The sequence below is a fragment of the Chelon labrosus genome (genome assembly GCF_963514085.1).
Source record: "Chelon labrosus genome assembly, chromosome: 17".
NCBI lineage: Eukaryota > Metazoa > Chordata > Actinopteri > Mugiliformes > Mugilidae > Chelon > Chelon labrosus.
The window spans coordinates 22,393,287-22,417,539 of record NC_140350.1 but is presented as its reverse complement, the minus strand read 5'-3'; the positions used below and the strand labels follow the sequence as shown (position 1 = coordinate 22,417,539).

General features: G+C 41.2%; 2 protein-coding genes across 3 annotated transcripts in view; one reads left to right on the top strand and one right to left on the bottom strand.

Moving 5' to 3' along the window:
• The window catches only part of LOC311502426 (glutamate receptor 4), a gene marked incomplete at its 3' end in the record, with an annotated part of 134,472 nt that extends 128,733 nt beyond the window's left edge, over positions 1 to 5,739 (top strand). Inside the window, exons 14-16 of one of the 2 annotated variants that reach the window (XM_084564640.1) lie at positions 316 to 430; positions 2,453 to 2,590; positions 5,299 to 5,739. In XM_084564640.1, coding sequence (XP_084420766.1) covers positions 316 to 430; positions 2,453 to 2,590; positions 5,299 to 5,463 — 418 coding nt within the window. The remainder of the gene's footprint in view (positions 1 to 315; positions 431 to 2,452; positions 2,591 to 5,298) is intronic. The other variant, XM_084564639.1, reaches the window with a different exon arrangement.
• A 5,442-nt stretch (positions 5,740 to 11,181) lies between these two features.
• On the bottom strand, positions 11,182 to 24,184 carry LOC311502491 (14-3-3 protein epsilon). The gene is made up of 6 exons (XM_084564735.1): positions 23,986 to 24,184; positions 19,142 to 19,341; positions 18,588 to 18,694; positions 17,312 to 17,518; positions 15,931 to 16,067; positions 11,182 to 12,327 (listed from the first exon to the last, which is right to left on the bottom strand). The coding sequence occupies exons 1-6, from the start codon at positions 24,047 to 24,049 to the stop codon at positions 12,275 to 12,277; spliced, it is 768 nt and encodes a 255-aa protein (XP_084420861.1). The 5' UTR covers positions 24,050 to 24,184; the 3' UTR covers positions 11,182 to 12,274.
• Between the last annotated feature and the right edge of the window lie 69 nt (positions 24,185 to 24,253).

Sequence of the window (24,253 nt, the reverse complement as noted above, 5' to 3'; positions counted from 1 at the left end):
AGAAAGGTCCCGGCAGTATGCGCCCGTTCCAGAAAAGCGATGCAGCCGGGGCCCCACATATATGTGTCTGTTAGCTCGGCCCCCCCTCCTTCCCCCCTAAATATCTCCAACAAACCCCCGAAAACAGACAAATCAATGAGCAAAGAGACATGTAGAAACAGTGGGGCCCCTCTTCCGGCTTCGTCACTTTGTGAAGAGTACTGAGCTGCTCTTGTTGGGCTTCTTCTGATTGAATAACATAAAATAACATGTCCTATGATGTTATTTATGTTATTTTCCCCACCCCACCCTTCCCCGTCCCCCCCTGATTTGAAGAACGCCCGTAAACCTTGCCGTATTGAAACTGAGTGAAGCAGGAGTCTTAGACAAACTGAAAAACAAATGGTGGTACGATAAAGGGGAGTGCGGACCCAAGGACTCTGGAAGTAAGGTCAGTCTCCACCAGCCTGGGAGCCTCCCCTCCTCTCTTTGTATCTATGCACACTTTTATAACGCTGGCAGTACTGTTCTGTTATCACAGCAGGCTGGCTGATACACTTAGAGTGTCAGACATGCAGGTAGAGACTTGAGGTGTAGCCTGAGGGATACAGCATGACAGCCACAAGGCATGATGCAAGGCTCACACTTTAGATGGTCCCAGGGCTTGTTGAGGGTTACTGTATGTCACACTACATGTCAGCAGCATACACATGCTATCACCTGGAAATGAGAATGAAAGGTAGATAAGCTGCAATGTCAGAGATAACAAACAGGCAGGCTGTTCAGATATGGAGGATTATTGAAGGGCCAGTTAATGCAAACGACAAAAAATATATATATTTTCTCACTTAATTGAGATCGATTGTGGAAGATCAGCAAATACATACAGTGCTACTCTTAAGATTTTCTACATTTCTGTATAAAAATGACTCCTGAAAGCAGACAAAGAAATATTAAACTTGGGTATTTGTTTATTCTGGAGGATATTGATTTTGAAGCACCTGAAGCAAGAAGCTCATGAGAGGAAACCCGCTAACATCTGAAGTGTTTATGCACAGAAGAATAGACTTAAATCCTCCCAAGTCGCTCCAGACGACAGATCAGCACTTACCGGAAACATTTAGTTGCCGTTATTGCTGCGAGAGGAGGTCACACCAGAAACTGAAAACAAATCATAAATGATCCCAAATACGTAAATGCACAAGTATAATATTTCTGTTTCATGTGTTTGTCTCCACTCAGGACTTGTGTGTAAATCCACTGATGTTTTGAGTTATTTTTTTTATGCAGAAATGTAGAAAAGGAAAGAGACAGTTGCTGCCTTCAAATGTGTTTATTTCGCTCGAGAGAAACCGTCCCGTCTTACGGTTTTAACAACCTTGTAAGGGGAAAGTTTTGACGACTTAAAAGGAACTGAGATTGCTGATGTTTCCAGACGATAGGTTAACATTTGTAGTTTTGCAGTACTGTCTTCCTTCTAAATTTATAAAAAGTTATCTGGTCGTTAGCTTGCTAAGCTGTTAGCCTCGTGGCTTCTTGACACCAAACCAGTTGAACGTCAAACGTTTCGCCTACGCAACTCCTCAAGTTGTGACCATGAGCTCACAACTTGCATTTGAAGGCAGTAAGTGTTTTTTATTAACAACAGGAAACTACTGATGATTTACCCTCTTTATCTTCATGATCATAAGTTTGAGTTGCAGGATGCACGGAAAGAGTCTAAATATCTAAATACACAGATATGATTTAAATATATTTAGATTTATAATGAGTTACACTTACCGGATTTATAGAAGATAATACTGGTCATTCTGTGTTTTTAAGTTTTCTTTGATTTTAAAGTTATCCAGTTATCAAATGGCAGCTAAAAACACGTCTCACAGATCTTGTTGTTGACGGGTGCAGCCGTCTAGAATGTGTCTTCTGAGAAAGATATTCATTCTGGAGATTATTTTTTAAATTTAAATTCTGCGGTCATGTAGAAATTTGACATATTTGCATATTTAAATACTAATTTAGTTAATAGTAATCATTTTTATGTGTATATTTTCAAATCGACACTAGAAAGTGCTTGACAAAAATGTAAAAATCTGCAATTTTAAAAGAAAAACTATAAAGAAAATAAATAAAATCTCATTTAAAACTCACTTAGAACTCAAGTAATTTGCAGTACGAGACAGAACTGAGGTTAAGTGAGAAAATATACTATATATATTATATATTTTGGTTGAACTGACCCTTTAATACAGTGACGTAACTTAAATATATAGGAGATCATTGATGCTACAGACTGTAACAGAGATTAGAGGAAGTGTAGTGAACAGAGATGTGAGTGTTTGTGTGTTTGTGTGATTTTTCCTACTGACCCTGTCTTGAATGTGTAGAAGTGTTGAGTGATTGTTCTGCCTTCTCTCCTAAAACGAGCGCTGACTTCTGTGTTTGTCCCTCTCCCCCCCCCCACCGCCGGCTACAGGACAAGTCGTCCCAGGCCCTCAGTCTGAGCAACGTGGCGGGGGTCTTCTACATCCTCGTCGGGGGCCTGGGCCTGGCCATGCTGGTGGCCCTCATCGAGTTCTGCTACAAGTCGCGCAACGAGGCCAAGAGAATGAAGGTGGAGGCCCAGTCTGAATCCCGGTCCCCACACCCCCATTACCAACACCCCCAACACCACCACTGCTACCCCTGCCGCTCAGGCAGCCCCCGCCATAGCCCCGAGCCTAGCCAGAGTCCGAGGCCCAGCCCCAGCATCCACAACTTAGCCGAGTTTAGCGAGGTTTTCAATGGTTACGGCAGCGACGGGGAAGCTGATAAGATGTAGATGGGGTTTTCGTAGAAGGTCCTCCCAAGCCTTTGCCCCCTCCCACCCCTTCACTAGCTCCCTGCACAGAGACTGTAAGTGAAACCTGTCGTGTCCCCGTGCTAGCTTCGCCGTGGCTGAGTGACTGTCGTGACCAGTGGCAAAATGCTTCCCAGTTCTCTGTCGTATCTGCTCGCCGTGTGGTCATGTGACGTCCTGGTCTGCGTTTCGAGCTTTTTCTCTCAGTGTGACAGGAAGCGACGATGAGTCATCTTCAGACGCAGCGTCAGCTCGTGTGGCTGCAGATGTTGGCCTTCATTTATCAAGCGGGCATTCAGTGTGACCCATTCTCCTGCCAAAACCAAACACGTGTGGCACATTCTGCACTCCCTGGTAGACAGTAATCACCATTAGACGGCGTCGGAAGTACATTTTTAAACACAGTGATTTATCTGCCTTATCAGAATCTCTGTTTGTGACACAGATAAAGTTTAATTCGCACAGAAATCATTTGAAGAACCTTACGTCCCTCAGCTCGTAGTATGTTAACAGGGAAGAAAAGATAAATGAGGACCGATGTCTTTCTAGGAGCTGCAGTGGCTTCTCTTCATATATCAAACCTTCGTTAATGTTTTATGTGAGGGCTTAAACACACACGTTCACACACCTCAACCTGAATAGTGCAACCTACAGCTCAGGGACATTAGTGTCTCACGTCTGTCAGCTACTGTAGACCATCAACGTAAAGCCACCTAATGAGAAACTAGCCCAGAGCACACACACACACACACACACACTGAAAGCCCTGTACAATAACGCCATGTTTAAGCGCTATACATTCATCGTGAGGCTGAGGTATCCCTCGAGCTGAGCTGACTTTATTGATGTGATTCTCTTCTTTTTTTCTCTGAGGATATTTCCCTCAGGTTCTCGAAACGTCTCGCTCGGTGTATATCTGTCCAGCGTGGTTATGTGTCCCCCATCAGCACTTCCAACTCTTCATTAGCTTGACTGTTGCTGAGTCAGCTTCCCTGTCCCACTGCCTGCAACTATCACTCACTGTGTAATAACTCTGTCGCCAGTGGATTTACATGTAGTATGGGGGCCGGCTACTGTACTGAATGGCTATGAAAGGTGTTCTCTTGACTCTGTGGTGGCTACGTTACTGTGTACATATACATATGTGTGTGTGGGTGTTTATAGAAATGTGTGAGGATGTTCTACCTGTTGATTTTGCAGATTGGAGTTTCAGTTCTACTCAGTTTTCTTGGAGACAATTTTGATTTTGGCAAACAAGTTTTGGCCACGTTGCAGTAGCGTTATAGTTTAAGTATGAACTCCAGTTCCTTATAATTCGGACTTTCTCTACAACAAATCTGACCGCTCGTGTCGGGCTCACTTTTAGTTTTTGCTGTCGTGACTCTCAAGATCTCAGGAAGCATTTCTGCTGAGTAAAATATGTTTTTTTATATTAATAACGGTTTGCTCTTATATAGATTGCTCAGCTTCGGTTCAGTGTCTTTCAGGACGGTCCTTCCAGGGTTTGAACCGACAACCTGCGAGCCAGAGCTGAAACAAAAAAACTCGCTTCCTTTAAAAAGCAGCTCAGCTTTAAATCTTGTTTATGCCGACCTCTAGTGGCACTTCTGCGTATGTGGAAGTTCAGAAATGAGAAAATGCGTGACAGTTTAACTGAGATGATAATAAGAAACTTGCTCATAGTCCCTAAGTCAGTGGTTCTCAACCTTTTTTTGGGTCCTGGACCCCCTGCATATTTTTAATCGACCCTGAGGAAACACCACCCGATCTGGGGGGTGGCGGTGCAATTTGATATTAACAGCAGAAACTACATTTTAAATTGCATTATGGTATTTATTCACTCTTTGAGGCAAACATGAGCTTTCAGTTGTGTCTCAGTCGCATTTAAATAAAATAATGCTATTTCTATAAATGTCACAGGATCTTTTTTAAAAGATATTTTATTTTCACGGACCCCTTGCAATTACACCACGGACCACTAGGGGTCCGCAGACCCCCGGTTGAGAATCTATGCCCTAAGTGATGGTGAGGTAGCTGTGGATGGACGACAGAAACTTTGATTTAGACGATGAGGATGAGAGTTGGACGTTAGTAGATCTGGAAAGGCAGAATTATAGATTATATTTGATTCATAAGTACATTGCTCGCAGAATAACAGCAAAATAATCTCATATTTAATGGAGGAATAAAGACTAAACCTTAATGTATAGATCTTTTTTACTCTTTATGCAACAATTACTACTAAAAGCATTACTCACAGCATACTTACCCAAGTCCTACTATCTCTGGTTGAGTTTGTTAGCCTGCAAGGTCTCTGTAAGACACGATACCTCCTTTTTCTTCAAGCTTCCTAGATGATTAATTCCTCTTGTTTAAATTGCCATGCATCCTAAAGCTCCAATCTGCATCAGTCCAGGTTTTTTTTCTTCCTCGTTTCCACCCGCTCCGTGCACAAACCCGTCTCTTTTTATTTCTCTCCTCAGCTAACATTTACAGAAGCCATGAGGAACAAGGCCCGCCTGTCCATCACGGGCAGCGTTGGGGAGAACGGACGGGTGCTGACGCCCGACTGTCCCAAGGCCGTCCACGCCGGGCCTCCCATCCGCCAGAGCTCCGGCCTCGCCCTGGTCTCCTCTGAGCTCCCGTGAAAACCAAAAACCTCTCAAGTGCCTTAATTCCAATAATTACAATAACAAAATAATAATCACACACCGCCCACGACCGGAAACCGAACCACAAAGAAACAGGATTGACGACGCGGCCAAGCAGGTCTCCTCCAGTGGGGCGCCACAGGACAACAAATCCCACCGTTAAGAGGTCAGGGGAGTTTGCTCGGCGACTCCTCTCAGAAATCTGTGGAAAACAGAGAGGCAGAACAATCTCAATTTTTCTTTATTCTTTTTATTTATTATTTTTTTTACTGTGCAGCCACACGGAAAGCATTTGTTCATGAAAACCCACTGGAGACATTTCCAGTGGCAGACGGAGAAGGAAATGAATAATATCATTATATATGATAAAAGACGAAGACCAGAAAACTGTAAACTTGAAACTCAAAAACTGTGCTTTTCTTTTTTGTCTTTTTTCTTGGATTGCTGTGAATTGGGAGAGATTGGGGGGGGGGGTTAGAGAAAAACAAAAAACATAAAAACACAATCAAGATTGTTTTCAAACTGAATAGTATTTGCTACACGAGACATGAGCAGCAGTTACAAGAGACACAACTACTATCTCGCCGGATATCAACGCTGGGGAAGGCCGCTGCCGCCCCGGCGCCACGACGATACGACGAAAAAATATTTGTAAAAAACAAAAACTAATAGAATCTATTGATACTGAATATATGAGCAAACATAGAAAAGCTGTGAACATAAGTAAATATGTATATTCCGTGATTAAAAAACAAAAAGAAAATGAAATCTTTAGCTGTACATAGGGACAACTGTGCTTGCTTTTTAAACACATGTACATAGCAGATATTGTAGTGGACAGACAGACACGACGGTTCTTTTTTTGTAAATCATCTTTAAAGATTTTAATCCATCGCAATAATGAAAAAAAAAACGGGACGTTGGAAGGAGTGTTTAAAACAATAAAAATAAAATAAAAAATGTGTGTAACTGTATAATAATCAAACTCTTAATGTGAAGAGGGGTATCGACTGGCCAAATATTCTGATACCTGCTACGTACGGGAAATTAATAAATATATTCAATAACGGATGAATGTTAACTAGCTCAACCCAACCCTTAAACCACAACCCTCACTGTGTAGACCCAGAGTTGCTCACGAGTAGAGCTTTATAAATAAATAAATAAATAAATCCAAGTTTCTGCTGTCAGATTAGAACTATTTTTTTCATTCTTTGATCTATTTTTTTGTACTGAGATTTAAAAAAAAAAGAAGAAAAGAACTTGTCTGTCTCCTGGTTTTAAACGTCTAGATCTTTTAGAGAATCATCATGTGTGGAGACACGACGCAAAAATTTGACCACTTCTCTTCACTGTATGTTAATTTAAAAAAGTGCTGTTTTCTGGTCAGAGCTGCTGAAGACGCTTGTTCGTGTGTCGGGTCAGTGATTTAGAGCCCTGTCCTTTACTGAATCACTGTGGATCCTCCAGGGAGGCTGGACACACCATAGCGGAAATGTACTCGCTCCAGTCTGGCTGACTGAAGTGTCCTCATCTCCTCTGGACGTGGAAGGACAATCTGCAATAGGGAGAATATATATATATATATTAAAAAAAGAAATGAGACGCCACATCTTCAGCGTACACCAGCCCAGTGACGGTGTTGGTGAAAGGATTTTGTTTTATTCCCTTGCTCATGCTGTAGCTGGACGGAGAGGGGGAAAGCCTGCAGCAGAGAAACCAGCTGAAATAGTTCAGGTCATTCTTCTTCTTCTTCTTCTTCTTCTTGTCCTGCCATCTGTCTTTAGAGCTGAAGTGTAATATGGCGTTTTACTTTGATTTCAATTGTACATCTTTATTTTGATCTTTTTTAAGTAAAAACGAATTTCAAATTTCAACGTGCCGTGTCGTTATTGGCTGTTTTGTTTTACATTCCTGCTAGCAGAATGATGCATTGACTTACAAAGTCAGGTAACTCACCTTTCACATCTAATTATCAAACTTCCTGGCAGAAAAAAAAAAAAAGAAAACTGCTTTTACAGTTTGATTTTTTGGGACAGATAGATTAGATATGCTGATAGGATGCTGATGGATTTTAGCCTCCATGCTAAACTCAGATTATTGTCTCTTAAAGGATGAAGTTTCATAATCTAGCATACATCTTGTTCGGATGACTTGTTTTCCACTGTGACTATGTACATTTGCATAATAGCGACCCCTGTGGTCACAATGTGTCACTGCAAGCTGAATTTTCCACGTTGCGCAGGCGCAACAGGACCTGGGCGCATGCGTATCAGGACAACAACAACAAGCAGGTCTCCTGGAGAGGTAGGAACGCGCTTTTGTATTTTAAATTTTAGTTAAGTGTTGTCTGTGCTGTTCCAGAATTCATAGCATTAATCAGAAGTGATTATATTGACTCGGTAATGCCCGCTACACAAGAAACAATTAGCTGAATTTAGCAAACAAGAGTTAGCACTGAGTTAGCCAAGCCCAAGTTTGTTCTCCCTCAGGCATTAGCATACATTTAGCTAACAGGTAACTGTACGTAAACACGTTTTAAAAAGCAAATTTAAAAACTCGTAAAGTTATAAAACTATTTACAGAATTCTCAGTGTTTATTCTACATAACTGGAAAAAAGTATATATTATTTTAGACCATTTAATGATAATCGGATAGTTCCGATTAGAAATTATTCAGTGTTTGGCCGTTTGGCCGCCATCTTTGTTTATAACCGGAAACAGGCGCGAATGCCGCTAAAAACTACGGAAGAGTATTGCTGCCACACTGTAGAAAAAAAAAAGGCTCAATATTATGTAATTACATGAAAGTTTCTTGTTATAACATGATATTTTTCACGTTTTAACAAGATAAGTATCACGTTATTTCGTGAAATTATCACGTTATTACATGAAATGATCACGTTATTTCATGATAATGATATTTTCATGTTATAACGTGAAAATATCATGTTATTTCAAGATATATTTTCACGTTATAACGTGAAAATATCATTATCATGAAATAACGTGATCATTTCATGTAAAAACGTGAAAATATTTTATCTCGAAATAACATGATATTTTCACGTTATAACATGAAAATATCATTATCATGAAATAACGTGATAATTTCATGAAATAACATGATAATTTCATGTAATAACGTGATACTTATCATGTTAAAACGTGATACTTATCATGTTAAAACGTGAAAAATATCATGTTATAACAAGAAACTTTCATGTAATTACATAATATTGAGCCTTTTTTTTCTACAGTGTGGCAGCAATACGCTTCCGTAAAAAACAATAAAAAAAAAATTAAATAAAAAAATATATTTAAAAATTATATTTAAAAAACAATATAAATATATATGTGTGTGTGTAAAAAATAAATAAAAATTAAATATATATGTGTGTGTGTAATATATATATTTTTTTTTTTACATGTTTGAAAATATCAGGTCTGTGAAAAATGTATAGTAATAAATATATTTTTAAAAAATATTATTAAAACGATATTTTGAACTATAAGGATGCAAATAATTCTTGTGTATTTGCATAAAGGATTGAAACATCATATCAGTTTCAATCCTCAATTTATTTATTTGAGGGTATTAGTGTGAATTTAACAACATTAAAATAAATATAAATGTGCTTGGTTTAGCCAGTCACTGTGGCTGAAGTAATTATTAGGCAGACATAAATGATAATAATGTGCAGTTGTTAAAAAATAGAAATCCAGGAAATCAGGAAATGCTCCTCACAACCTCAGAAATATAGTTAAAACATTAAAAAAAAAAAAACTTATTTTGTGAATCAGAGCTATTTATTGTCAATTAACTTGTCATTTCATCTAAACTTCGGTGGATTCACACAGCACAAAATCCATAGTTTTTGAAACTTTTTTTTCAAGTATCAAGTAAAATGAAGAGATAGGAGATAAAAGTACTTCTGCATCATTGAGAACAATTATAAAGACTTAGACTTAAATTAGACTTGGATATACTTTATTAAACCACAAAAATAAAGCAATTGTCATAAAATGTGAATACTCCTGTAAACCACCTCAAAAATCTGTGATCTGTAAGAACAGTGCTTGAGTAAACGTACCTCAGTTTATTTACTTCTCAAATCTAAGAACATTATCGTTATCCTTATTATTTTTTTTTTATTATTATTGTTATCATTATTATTATTATTGGAATATTGTCTTTATTTGACAGGGCATGATTAACATGATATGGATTTAAAATAATTTGCCAAGTAACAATCTGTAGAAAATACTAAAATTCAAACATGGTGTGGTTACTAAATGTTAGAATTAATGCTAGCTCTTATTATATTTCACTATAGAGTAGAAACAAGATGTAGTGACATGTAGTGTTTGGTTAAATAATTAAATAAATACTGTGTGAAAAACAAAATAAGTGGTAATTAACCCAGTACTGGTGCCACACGGACCTAAATGTGTTCAGCTGTGGCTCAGTTTAAGGGCATGAAATATCTGTAAATTCACCTGACAGTTCATTAGGGACACTAGTGAGAATAAATGCATTTTAATATAACGGTCCTGCACTAAATCTTAGTCAGTGGGATAGGCTAAATAACAGAGACACCGTGTTTTAATTCAGTTTAACAAACTACAGCCTCCAGAATGATCCTCCAGTTGAATCTCCACCTTTCTGAGTCTGATTCAACATAAACTGAACATTAAAACAGTCATGAAGGTGAGACTTTGTGCTGGACCGTTACTAGTGTACCTTTGTTTTAGTGCAAGTACGTTATGAAAATATTTATATTTAATGAACTTTCCTTTAAAAGAAAATGTTTTGTAAAAGAAAAATAACTGTAATTTCAGCACATTGCTGCCATCTATTGTTTAGTTAGGTATAGGTGGCAATTTTACTGATAACTTTCCAAATTCATCCCACAGGCAATATTACATTTGACACCCCTGGACTAGGGAGTGAGATAAAAATATTTTGATTAGGAAATACAAAAGCAGTCAAAATAAATGGAGCCAATTTAAAATATTCTTATATATAAGCCTTTTTACAGGATTGTTCTATCAACTTGACTCCATGTTCCAGAGGTCATGTCGATATTTATATGTTAAAAGTGAATTTTTAAAAACAAAAAGCGGAGGAATTTAATTTGTGTATTTACTCCAGTACCTGCTACTTGGTCACTTGGGACTCGTACTCCACACAAATTCAGTGTTGGATCCAAATGTGGGATAGATTTTTTTATTTTGGAGTTTCCCAACTTTACTGGCTTGTTAATCGTCACAAAACTTATTTGTATGAAACCCTTATTGCATTTCAAAACTTAGTACTTCTTCAGTTAGATGGGTCTTATTTAAATGAAAACAGTTTGTGGCTCTGATGCACAATTATCCAAAAGTTTACCCAAAAAAAAACAACTAATGTATCGTCCTTTTATATCCAGTTAATCATCTTATGAGACCTAATCTACCAAGCTACAAATTTAGTGTTTATTATCAGTCACATGGGCCGGTTGTCTCTGAAATTAATGCTTATCTTAGTAGCTTTAAAATAGTTCAAATTTAGCTTATAACACTTGTTTATTTTTAGGTTTTTGTTGGTTTTAATGTGCATTTCTTCCCTCACCGCTAACAGGCCTTAAGGAAATGGCACTAATCGCCGCGCTGCTAACCATCGCTGCCCTCTAGTGTTAAAAAACTGTCAAAACAACAAGAGGAAGAAAAGGACAACACCTCAGGCAGGTTACTTTAACATTTGAAGTTTAATGTTAATTCCATGCTGTGTTTCAGTAAGAATACAGATGGTACTTGTGGCTCCGGTGAGAATATCCAGTAGTACAAATCAGATTCACGTTACACATACTGAACAGAAGGAAGAGAGGAAATGAGAGGGTAGAGAGTCGGGGCAGAGGGCGGAGGGGAGGGGGGAGGAGAGTAAAGATACAGCAGGCCTCTAGTTTCCAAACTGTTTTTTTATATAGTGTCAATGCAAAACTGCATTACATTACAATCAGAGAGTGTTGAGCATTCCCCTCCCACGCACATGTTGTCTGTTAAAAAGCCATTACCTAACTATCTGCCATTAGCAAAAAGCGCTAAAGCCTCGCAGCACAATACTTGGTCCGAGAGTGGACGGGAGTAGAGGTCAGAGTGATGCTCGGAGAAGGGGGACATTCGGATGTTTGTCGTTAGAAAAAAAAATAATAAAATAAAATACTGATGGAGCTGAAGGAGCAGGTTTGGTAACCACAAAGTAAACAGGGCACTTAGTTCTTCCTAAAAGCTTTAACGCGTCCCTTTTTTAAACCTTCCACCGCTGCTGCTGCTGCTGCTAGAAGAAGAAGAAGAAGAAGAAGAAGAAGCATGGACAAGATATTATTCATAAACACACATACACAGGGAAAACAGCAAAGTATCGGCTTTTTAAATAAACTCTTTGCATATGTGTGTGTTACAAATACAGGCGAGCGTACTTGGCAACAGGTGATACAGCAAAGTAAAAACAGTGAAATAGGACGTGGACCTTTTAAAGGGTACAGGCTTGCAAAAAAAGAACAAAAAAAGTCGTCAAAAATCAGGGGGGGGGGGGGGGGACGAAGACCCGAGCGGGTCCTGAGGGGGGACTGGGAAAGAACGTGCATACGAGGAGAAAGGGATAGGTAAGAAAATGGAGGAAAAGGTAGAGAAAGAGAGAGTGGGCTGTAGTATAAACCCAGCTGAAAATGTTGGCTGGGGACAGGAGCTAGTGCTGGGAAGAGAGGAGGAAGAAGAGGAGGAGGAGGAGGAAGAAGAAGGAGGGCTTGTCTTGTGTTGTTCAGTCTCACTGGGCCTCTTCCTCCGCATCTTGCAGTGCTTCTTTGTTCTGTTCTTCACCTGAGATGAAGACAAAATAACAATCAGTCAGGTGTTAGCGCCAAATAGATCAGTGAACAGCAGGAGGTAAACCGATGATTACCGTTAATTAAAGCTGAAAGACACAGAAACATCCAGACGTTTAAGTCCCTCAACAGGAGTCACAATGCAACTCTGGACTCAAGAACAAGTCGCTAATCTTTGCTGTTAGAGTTACACTTGATTTAAAGGGGCCATTACGGAGAACAAAAAGGGGACTTGGTGTCTCAGAGGACAGTGGGAACTCTCCTGTCCCGTCCCACCAAGGCCACAGTCAGTCCTGACAATATTGTCCTTCTGATTAGTCCCCCATCTTCCAATAATACCGTTGCTAGGTGGGACAAACAATAGTCATGTCAGGGTCTTCTGGTTGGACCAATCAGAAGGACACCAAGGCGTCAATTAAAGGTGATTTTTCTCAACTTTTCGTCTTAAAAAAATAATCAAATCCCCCGAAAAGTCAGAAACCAACAATGAAATGATCAAACTAATAAACCTGGTCACTTTTATTAGTGTGTGAAGAGGTTTTTAAATCAGTTATAGCGCCTACATTCATCAAATTAATACAGAGATAATAAGAGGATCAGTTCATTGTTGGATTTAGACTTTTTATGACTTTTTAAACAGAAAATCACCAAAATAACCCGTTTAAAACAGACGAATGCATGTTCACCAAAATTAAAAGCTGTCCTTTTTAGAGTGTAGAAGCAGTAATATGAAAATAAGTTGAGGCCAAGGCCAAGAGGAAGGTGCTGACAAGATAATAACACGGGATGTGTTTTACCACAAATACACACATGCAGCTTGAAAAAAATGCAATAAAAATGCTAATCTCAAAGAGTTAGACGTCTCCAAAAGAAGGAGTGCGCGGCTATCTTAGCTTCATAAACGTGTTTATCCGTCAGCGGCGCTAAAAATACCTCCACATTAAACAAGCAGCGTTAATCACAGGCCATGTCGACGTGCAGCAGAGTGAGAAAGAGTTAACTCTCAGTGTCTCCACAACAAGCCGTGGACAGATTTACTAAAGGGGGTAAAAAAAAAAAAATAAATAAATAAATAAAAGTGCCTTGTGTGTGAACCTGTAGGACTGGTTGCTCAGAGGGTTGCCATGGAGACAGCACAGCCATCCGTGTGATGAAGAATTAAGAGGCACAAACAACAAAAGGGCTTGAGAATCCATCATGGTTAAAATGGAAGCGGTGCTCGTTAGCGCCGGAGCTAACCGGGGGGGACGTGAGAACGCCGCAGGAGACGGAGCAGTGGCCTCACATGCAGTTTGGAGCGTTGCAACACTCTTAAAGATCAGAAGCAGGGGGTGTCCACAAGCCAGTTCAGTTTAAGTCTGGAGTCAGTCGTGTGGTTTTAAGTTAAATTCAACATCTTCCATTAGATCGAGGCTGGTAAAAAACTCACGGGGACATTTTTAAAGAGTTGTTCAGAATCACGACGAAAACCTGGTGGCTGGTCTAATTAATAACCTTGATTAAATAAGCGTGTGTTGGCGTTTAACAAGCTAAAAATGTGCATTTGGGAAATATCTGGATTGACCTAAGAGAACAGTTGGTTCTTGATGTCTTTTCACTCAGAACCGATCTTTGGCAGCAGCAGCAGCAAGACTTAAGTTTCTTTTAATTAATGTCGGCTATGAAACTGACATAAATTAACTGCTCTTGTCAACTTTAACTATAGAGAGCCGAAGTCCCGCCCCCTCTACTTCCGGGCCATGGGACCTATCTTTCGAAAAAATATGAACGGCAGTCTATGGCGAAAGATAAATTATTTTCTGGTCCCGATCGACTTGTGCCTTGGATTATACATATGTTGTTTTTCAGAATAAAAAATGATTTTACATGTCAAGAATGTCACAGTTTGTCGCAAGATAGTTCAGTAAAACGCTATGGAAAATACGTAATTAAACGAACTACAAGTCCCGCATGCTGGCGCGTACAGAACCGACCAAAACTCCCTTCGTGTAACTACAGCTCTCGACATGACCCGATTTATAATGACTTTCACCTCGTTTGATGCTTCTGCCTTCGTCCTGGAAGAAGACGGTAAAGCTCAACAAGGAGACAGCCATAGTTCTCTAGGGATCTCTAGAGAGATGTAGTTCACTAAGCGATCTCATACAAAACCTAATGTTGTTCAGCTTATTTACGTCAAATAATTTATCTCTTGACGTGAAAAATTATCTTTTAAATTCACACACATCATATGTGAAATTCATGCCACGATTCGAACGGGACCAGAAAATAATTATGATCTCTCCATAGACTGCCGTTCATATTTTTTCGAAAGATAGGTCCCATGACCCGGAAGTAGAGGGGGCGGGACTTCGGCTCTGTATACGAGACTAATAAAAATAAATAATAATAATTAAAAAAAGAGCTAAACGGTTCATTAAGACCAACTAGTGTGAATCAACTTTAACATATAGGACTGTCCCGATCCATTTACTGTGAAAAATTAAGTCACTCAGACAGAAATTTGTAAATTATATATATATATATCTGTGTGTGTGTGTGTGTGTGTGTGTGTGTGTGGATATATTAACAACTTGATTCAACACCAAAAGAAAAATCTGGATCTGGAGGCAAAAAAAAAACCCTAATCGGGACACCCCTACTAAATGACACAAGCTATTTAATAATGAAAGACTTAACATAAATTTAGACTCCAGGTGGTTGTCAGGTTGTTATAAATCATCAGAGCTTAAACTGGTTTACTAGATGTAAACAGATTAACTGAGAGCCTTTAAATGTGGTTGTGTTGACCAAGAAATGTTGAATGAATGAACGCCACATCTGTTCAGTTAGGTCCAAGAGTTCTGCTTTTGAATCTGTACAAATTTAGTCAGCGTTTTAATCGTTATAAGTCAGAGGAAAAGACAGCTCATCCTTCCATTACGTTTGCTTTTCTTACATTAAGTTACCTGGTGGTTAGCTTGCTAACTGTTAGCCTCACCGACATCTAGAAAAAGTGGCGTTCTCACGACTTACAGCCCGAACACGACGTCCCGTCTCATAACCACAAACTCTAATCAGCCTTCCCAGTGAGAATTTAACACAGCCTCGCGAGATTTAAGCTTTTACCGACTTGCAGACACCGTCGAGACACTAAAACACACAACACTCGAGTTCAACATGTGCAGAGTAAGAGGTGGAAGGTGAAGTGGTCCAAATCAGATCTATATTCCAGCTCTGTAATCCTCGAAAGGCTGTGACATGGTGCTGCGACGAGGCGGGTGAGGGACGTTAGCGTGGTGAAGACAGAAAGAAAAAGCCCAAGATGGGAGCAATGACTTACAAAATACACTTCTATAACGGAGAAGAGGGGAAGAAGAGGGCTGTCCTTAAGAATCTATAGAGGAATGAAGAGTTAGAGCAGTGGGTGAGTACGGAGACCGGGAAGAGGGAATGAGAAACTGCTGTGCTCAGAGGAAAGGTTAGAGAAAACCTCGGGTTATTCTGATTTAGGTTCCTATTTCGGTAACTAAATATGTTAAATACAACTACTAATGTCATCAGTGGTGGACATATCATCAGAGACAGTCGTAGCAGATGGGAGGAATGGTTGTCTCACCGTCTCCCTGCACGTCTGAGGTCCATAGTGTCAAGTTGTCACGTAGCAACTGCATGATAAGTGTTGAGTCCTTATAGCTTTCCTCACTCAGTGTATCCAGTTCTGCGATGGCGTTGTCGAACGCCTCCTTCGCCAACCTGTCAATCAATGGAGAGGACAATGCGGTCACATGACAAGAGGACAGCGTGCTGAAGGTGTGAGAAACTAATTTTAAAACGTGTGGATTTAATTTACCAAACGTTGTAAATCACTTATCTATTGCTCAGATATTTACATTTATTCTGACTTATGTTCCATCTGTGGAGGCGCCATTTGCTGCACGCCAATTAAAAAAAAAAGAACCAGGGGCTGCAGTTTCCCTGAGGGCCATAGTTTGGACCATAGACGCCTCATTGAGCGGGTTGGCCCGTTGTTGCGATACGTCAGCGTCGCCGCCATATTGGAGGAGGCAGCTCTGTCCCGCGAACCAGCACGAGTCGATGGAGTGAACTTTATTAAGCGTCTTCTACAAAGTGCTGTAAGTTAATGCTTCTCATTTACACATTCACACATTAACGTATATATTCAGGGAACCGATAGGAACCAAAAACAACGTCTGTAATATTCTGAGTAGTTAATGTTACAGACGCCTATCGGTTCCCTGAATTTATACGTTTGTGTGTGAATGTGTAAATGTTTACAGCACTTTGTAGAAGACGCTTAATAAAGTTCACTCCATTGACTCGTACTGGTTCGCGGGACAGAGCTGCCTCCTCCAATATGGCGGCGACGTTGACGTACGGTCCAGCGCTCAATGAGGCGTCTATGTATATATGTCTATAGTTTGGACACCCCTGGCTAAAGCCAAAGCTTTTTTTTGCTTAAAACATCTGCCAGTAGGTGGACGAGAGCAAATGTGTACGCCATACCATCACAGTGATAAAGTGGTTCAGTGCACTACGGTCCTGGTGGAAGCTTATTTGATAAGTCTGGTGCTATTAAACGCTTCATACCAAGAAACAATTAGTTTAAACTCAATTTTGAGTAACTGAATAAGAAGTGTGAGGGATTTGACGGCTTCAGGGTAGAAGCCGTTTTTTAAATCTACTGGTTCTGGATTTGATGACTGTGATTGGTCCGCTTGGTAGTAGCGTGTTTCCGCTTTAGTATTTCTGGCTGCTTCACCATCTGCGCAATTTTTTCAATTGATTGTTTTGGATCAATAAAGAATCGGTAAGGTTAACTGAGGACGTTTAGAGATACAGATATTTTGAAATATTGTTGAAAGTGAAGCAGGAAGCAGAAACAAAAATTAACACGACGGGCAAAAGAGACACAGCGTCGACTAGTGTTTGGGCTACGTCCACAGAGGAAATGTCAGAACAGGACAACAAACGCTCACCTGCAAGCGCGGTCTGGCGAGTTGAGGATTTCATAATAGAAAACTGAAAAGTTAAGGGCCAGTCCCAGACGAATGGGGTGCGTCGGAGGGAGTTCGATCATGGCGATGTCGCTCGCAGCTTTGTACGCGACCAGACTGTTCTCGGCCGCCTCCTTCCTGTCGTTGCCTGTGGCGAACTCTGCCAGGTACCTGTGGTAATCTCCCTTCCTGAGAGGGGGAAACGGAAAGGTCACACAGGTATCAGCTTTCACACAAACACAAGACTGGGGGAAAAACAAAACAGGAAAGAGTTCAGGGCACTGATGGATGAAATTACATTTGACAAATCCAAACAAACCAGAGGTGCTGATTCAAACGCCCCAAATACATGAACTATTACAGAGACTGACACTTAAACATTACATGAAACACACTCAGAGGTTCATTTTAAAATAAAACAAGCTAGGAGGGTTTGGTTTTTTTTGGTAACATTGAAGAGATTATGGTACCAGTTCATGAAGTGACAATAAATGCACTATAATAAAACAGCCCTGCACTAAATCCTCCACCGAGCCTGTTGAGGTAATAGGTGTGGTGCTGTTAAACTGGATTGACTAAGATGAGGTTGGCAAAATAATCAAAACCTGTGTCAATACAACACAATACAATTCAATAGGCTCCAAAATGAAATCAATCAATCGCTCTTTTAAACAAACGCTGAACGCCAGAACCTTCATAAAGATAAGATTTACTGCACGACTATTAAGTCAGAGTGCTTTCGTTTTCACTAGTGTACATAACGAACAGGCAACTGAGTCGTATATACACTATAGTTGTTAGTTGGTGGCATTATAAGGAAGTGAACACACAAAAAAAAAAAACATCTAGACGTTTTAGAGGCTGTAAAGTCCATTTATGAGGCTGTTCAGCATCTTCAGGCTCGACAGCACAGAGCAAACGACTTCTACGGTAAACTGGACAATTAACCAGCGTTTTAGAGATCCGTCTGTTCGTGGGCAGCTTAAACGAAGCGCGGACCAAAAATCTGTTTATTTATTTAAGAGAAGTACTGCGCACTCCTTCCAAGGAACAGAAAGGCATGTCGGATAGCAGGACTCCCCCCCTCCACAGCCACCAGACCTTCAGCTTCACCTCAACCTTTAGTTTTTTTAAAACGGGACGACTCTGTGCTGCTCTAAATAGGAGCGGGTCAGTGAATCCGTTTAGGAAGCACTACACCTCAAATATAAAATAAGTTCACACTAGCCTGCTGTACATCACGACCTTGGATGCTTACATTTTGTAGTAGAAAACCTTAGATTCTCCCGTGGTAGCAGCTAAGATGAGGTGCTTGTCCAGTACATCCAGAATGTCATTGCAGATTGATTTCAGCTCTTTCTCAACCTGCAGATAAAAACAAAAACACAAAAAACACTGCCGGTCAGTGAATTATTCCAAGGGCTGGACCCAGATTGAGCTTCTGAGCGTTAAAAAGGAACACCCTGATTTGATAGGAGTCGGCTGAGATCATTTGGAGACATCTGAAGGACAGCGTGTCCGTCTACGCCCACACCAGCCAACAGTTCAGTGGGGGCAGACACACAAGGGAGCTCCCACTAGAAGTATTTATCACTGAAAAGGGTGTCAAGTGTCTCAGATTATGTCAGATCTGGGGTCAGTATCAACCATGACACCCCTGTAAGACTATGTGTCCTAGAAAAGGAAACAAGTGTCGTTGGGAGAAATTAAAAAGTTTGCTAAAGCATCTAGAAAAACTGGACTAGTGGCACTCGAGGTTCTCACCAAACGTAAAATAAGAAGCTGTGACAGTTATTAGGTTTCGGTTCTGACCGTTTTCCTGTATTCCCGGATCATCTTTAGTTTGTCCTCGCCGCCTTTGTTCTCTTCTTTCTGTTCGAGGCTGCTGATTATCCTCCAGGAGGCTCTCCTGGCTCCGATCACGTTCTTGTACGCTACGGACAGCAGGTTCCTCTCCTCCACCGTCAGCTCCACGTCCATGCTGGCCACGCTCTTCATCGACTCCACCATTTCTGAGAGACACGGGGGGAGAAAGACGACATGAGGACAGGGCTTCTGGAGTCTCTCTAAAAGCTAGCAACAACCTGAACACTGTGTGAAAACCAGTTGTTAACCTGTGGAGCACTTGTTTGTTTGATATACTGGTCTACATCGGAGCTAATCCAGGCATTTTGAAAATAATCAGATCGGTATCAGACCTTAGCCAAGCCTGATCTTTTGTAGTCATTTATTTTAGATCTGCCATAAACCAAAAAGAAAACAAAGCAGAAGAGAAACCAATATCACATGACTTATTATGTTTTATTTTATGCTGGTGCGTGCAAATACTTTACTCTGCACTGAACGCTGTGTTTAAAAGAAAAGATGCCGTTGGATGATCAGCCCCTTTCTGTCGGGACAGAACACAGCCAAGCTACGAGCTAGCCTCTCCATGCTACATTAACTTTGACAGCCGTATTTATTTGACTGAATCCAGCTACAATCATCACGATCAGGGAGAATAAAAGTACAAAAAGAAAGTGTTTCCAAACTCTTGTGTTTAAGGTTAGAGTAAACACTGGCAGGCGCTTAGTTATTGGATATAGCAATATTTTTCCTCAAAAGATCCAGACTCAACTCACCGCAATCCTAAATTGTTAAAACACCATCTCTCACTACTGTTTGTGAGCTCTGTCAGACGAGCGTTTATACCACCGCCATGAAAGCATCACTGCCTGCAGATCTCCCATCGTGTTACTGCGTTACCGTTAATCTACTGCGTTTGTTTGCACCCATATTAGGTTGACAACGTTCAACTGGAGAATAAGTCCCAATAAAACATGTTGACTGTGGATTAGAGCAACAGGGACACTTGTTTCTGGGAAGAAATGCTGCAACTGAGCTCCGCAAACGAAGCCTCGCTCACCTCTGTCACACTCAGACAGATGTTTCAAGAGACCAAAACTATCTGCATGGCTAGAAAACCACGAGAGGTATGTGTGAAGATATTCAAAAAAAAAAAAAAAAACGACTCCCTTTAACATTTTGGTGGTTACAGGGAACATTCTTCACCGACTGAGAATGAGCACGTCGTCCTCCTCCTCCCCATTAACACGGGATTTAAACCTCAGCACCGAGCCATGAAAGCTTTGTCACCCTCGGTATTTTATTAGCCCGGGACACTGCCCAAGTACAAACTCCCCTAATGCGGACATTCACCACCTGTGGACACCTATGGTGGACGCTCGGGAGTTGAGCCAGGACGCTGAACCAGACAGCTGAGCTACATCGAATGTGATTTATCTTTGTGGGACTTTTTTTAAATTGCACATCTTCCGTGCGGGTTTGATGCGAACGATGGTGGTAAAGCAGACAGTTTTCAGTGAACAAGTAATTAATCAGAACAATAAGCTGCTTCCCTGAGGTTTTATATAAATGAGACACAATATACAGCATCTTTAATTAGTTTTAGGAAGCTTCGCAGGAGCATAAACTCCTCAATTAAACCTGTTCTGCAGCTGTTACGAATAAACGTCATAATCTTTATAAGCCATTCTCGGGATATACGAGACTATTCTCAAATGTAGAGTGTTTTAAATGCAACAACAATAACTTCTAGGAGACGATAGCAGGCCTCTCTCTCTCTCTCTCTCAGAGGAAAGCAAAAACTGTGGCTCAAGCTGAGGATGAGTCACGCTCAACGTTCTTCTCTAGAGGCGAAGCGACGGAATAAAACTCTCTAACAACGTGATCGCTAGCAGAGTGAAACGGTTCCTCGGAGACGCGCTTTTTGTGCAGGTGAGACATTTCCAGGTGAGTGAAAGGCGGCAGCGACAAACAGTTGCAAAAAAAAAAAAAAAACGAAGATTAATTCGGTCGTGACTCTTGTGCGTTGCCGAAAATTCAACACCGGCCGCGCCGCGTGCAGTTCGTAAGAGCTGTCCCGTCCCGGCGTCGGAGACAGCAGCAGTAATCTTTAACGCCACGGCACAGACGGGGTGTTATCCGCAGAAGGCCACAGCAGCATGTTGGTGAAACCTGATATAAATGGTTAGACGCCAGGAGGAGCACTACGCCGCTTTGATCAACCCTCTCTCTCTCCACTCTGGACTGCACACAGATCAACTCAATGACCTCAGCTTTTAAAAGCTCCTCATATCCAACGAACTGATCCCAATCACTCATCAATAGCTGGAATAAAGCGGGCGTCAATAACCTCGGGGACACCGTGAAATTAAACAAGTCAATGTGCGATCCAGCGCCAACCAGCTTCAATGCATCGCTGTAGATGGACTCCTCCGTCCCATTTTAGTTTATTCTTTATTTTGGGGGCTTAAAAATGCACATGAAACCAAACGTGGCATCACTCCTGCAGATAATTTAGTAACTGCTCCCAACACCGACCGACTGACTCAGTGTTGACTGACTCGCTCTACTGCAGTAACCTGTTCTTATGATGTTTTATGCCTGGACAGAATGTTCCTCTCACACTCACACACACACACTTCAACTGAAAACACATTATGAGCCACAACAGCCAAGAAAGAAAAACTAAAAATATACTTCCAACGGTGTTTATTTATATCGTCGTTAACCCCTGAAATTCATTATAAAATGACGGCGTAGAAACTTGCACACTAGAGAAATCAAATGCAAGTGGGATTGACCATTAGTTTAAAATAACAGAGAGTTGTTGTTTCAACTGTGCTGAAAGTTTTTGAGGTTGTGGTTTATAGCAATCAGCCACAACATTATGATCACTGACAGGAGAGGTAAATAACATCCTGTGACTCATTCGATGTTCTTCTGGGAAACTTTCGGCATTCATTCATGTGGACGTTACTTAGACATGTAGTCCCCACCTAGACCAGACCAGACTAGACCAGACACCCCCCCCCATCCCATAGCAATGACACTCCTTGGTGGTAGCAGCCATCCCCAGCAGGATGCAGCCTGACACAGACACACACACACACACACACACAAAAACACTTTAGGAACGACTAAAAAATAATTCACTAGATCCCAAACTGATCAAGTATCTGTGGGATGATCCACAGAGGCCCCTCCCCTCTAAGGACCCCCCCCACTAACAGCATTCTGTAACCAGACACCACAGGACACCCTCAGAAGGCCCACGTCCATCGTCTGATGAGTCACCACAAAGGAGACCTACACAATATTAGGAAGGAAGGTGGTCATAATGTTACGCCTGGTGTGAGTGTTCAGTTCAATCCAGTTCAGCAGCGCCACAAATCTACATCCTCCAAACTGATGACACAGTTGAATCACCAGCTTTCTGATCTTGTTTCCAGCTTAAAATGAACATTACAACGGTCATGAAGTTTAGATTTAGTGCCGGACTGTGAGTTTATAAACCAGAGAACAAGTAAAGACGCTTAACAGATACAGCTGTAATCAACCAGCAGCACGAGAACGAACATTTGGCAAGTTCATCAGACAAACTGAGCCGTGACAGCTCTCTTGAGTGGACAGTGGACGGTTCAAGGTGCCACGGTGACGATGCATACTACTGTTTTTATAGCTAATGGGGGAGAGGCTGCGAGGCAGACGGAAAACGGTCACTATCAGACAGGAAGGAGGCTCAGATTGGCTACGGTATCGTTTCTGATCAGGGCTAAATGTATTAATGCATACCTCTGTAGACTCCTCTACCACAAAAGACAAGCAATGCAGTCTTTCAAATAGAGCTGCAGAGGTTAGTCCATTAGAGCAGCAAAAATACAAAATAAATAAATAAAATATGGCCAAATTTATTTAAAAAATGTCTTAATGAAGTTAATATATAAATATATATATTGCAGTGCATAGTTTATATAATTAAAATAGGGATCTACAAGCATTAAATCATGCTAAAATCATACTAAAAGGCCTCTATTTCATGGCAATGTACTAAATCTGGACTAAATATATATATATTAAAAAACTCCGCTGGACTCTTTATTCAGCATTAATGTTAGTACTTGTGTTGGCATTACTAATTTCACAATTACCAACTGCAATTAATCTTTGTATAGTGCAAATTAGGACCTTTAATATCCAGAAATGGTGTTTTTCTATTAGCTGCTAGTTAGTTAGCCTGACAGGTAAGTTCCACCAAAACACTTGGAGAGGGCGGTATTTTAGCATTAAATTCGGCCGTTTTCGAACATTTTTTTCACTGCTTTTTCAAAACCTGACTGTTGTCGTGTATGAAGCAGATTTTTGAGAAGGTGCAAGTCATGTTTGCCGGGGTGTGGACGGTCGCAACGCCGCTGTATTTTTTGAATGGAGTCCGGCGTGACGCGTGACGGGGCTGAAGAAAGGCTAGCCAGCTAGTTAGCAATCTGCATTAGCTAGGTGGCTAGCTAACTAACGCTAACGGGGGGGGAGGGGGGGGGACTAGCTTAGCTCGCCGCGTAACTAACGTCAACGGTCGCCGGAGAAAACAAAAGCTTCCCCGGCGAGCAAACTGCCCTTTCCATTTAATGTGAAAATTGATATTTTAAGTGTTCCCCTCGGTTGGGGGAATCTCCGCCATTTTGTCTCCTCTAACCCATCAAATCCATGTGAACTGCTTTTACCTGCGTCTCGGAGCCCCCTGCGCAGGGAGACTGAGGTGGGAAGAGGGGCATTCAGGCATTCTGCATTGACCGTTATCTACTCGGGAGCCTTACCGTCGTATCGCTCCGCTTGCTCGGCGAGTTTCGCCTGGTATACTAAATTGTCTCTGTCTGCCATGGTGCTCGGGTTCTGGGGCTTCTCGTAGCGTCCCGGTGGAAAGGGAGAATTATCGGCTGCTCGGCGATTCCTGGTGGTGGATCAGCAACAGTGCCGTCGCTCCGCTGAGCCGAAGACCCACCGGTAGCACTTGCGTAAAGATGGCGTCGCTGCTCCATCCGGGAAATCCACGCAGCACTCCTCATCCACGCCCTCGTGCCAAGT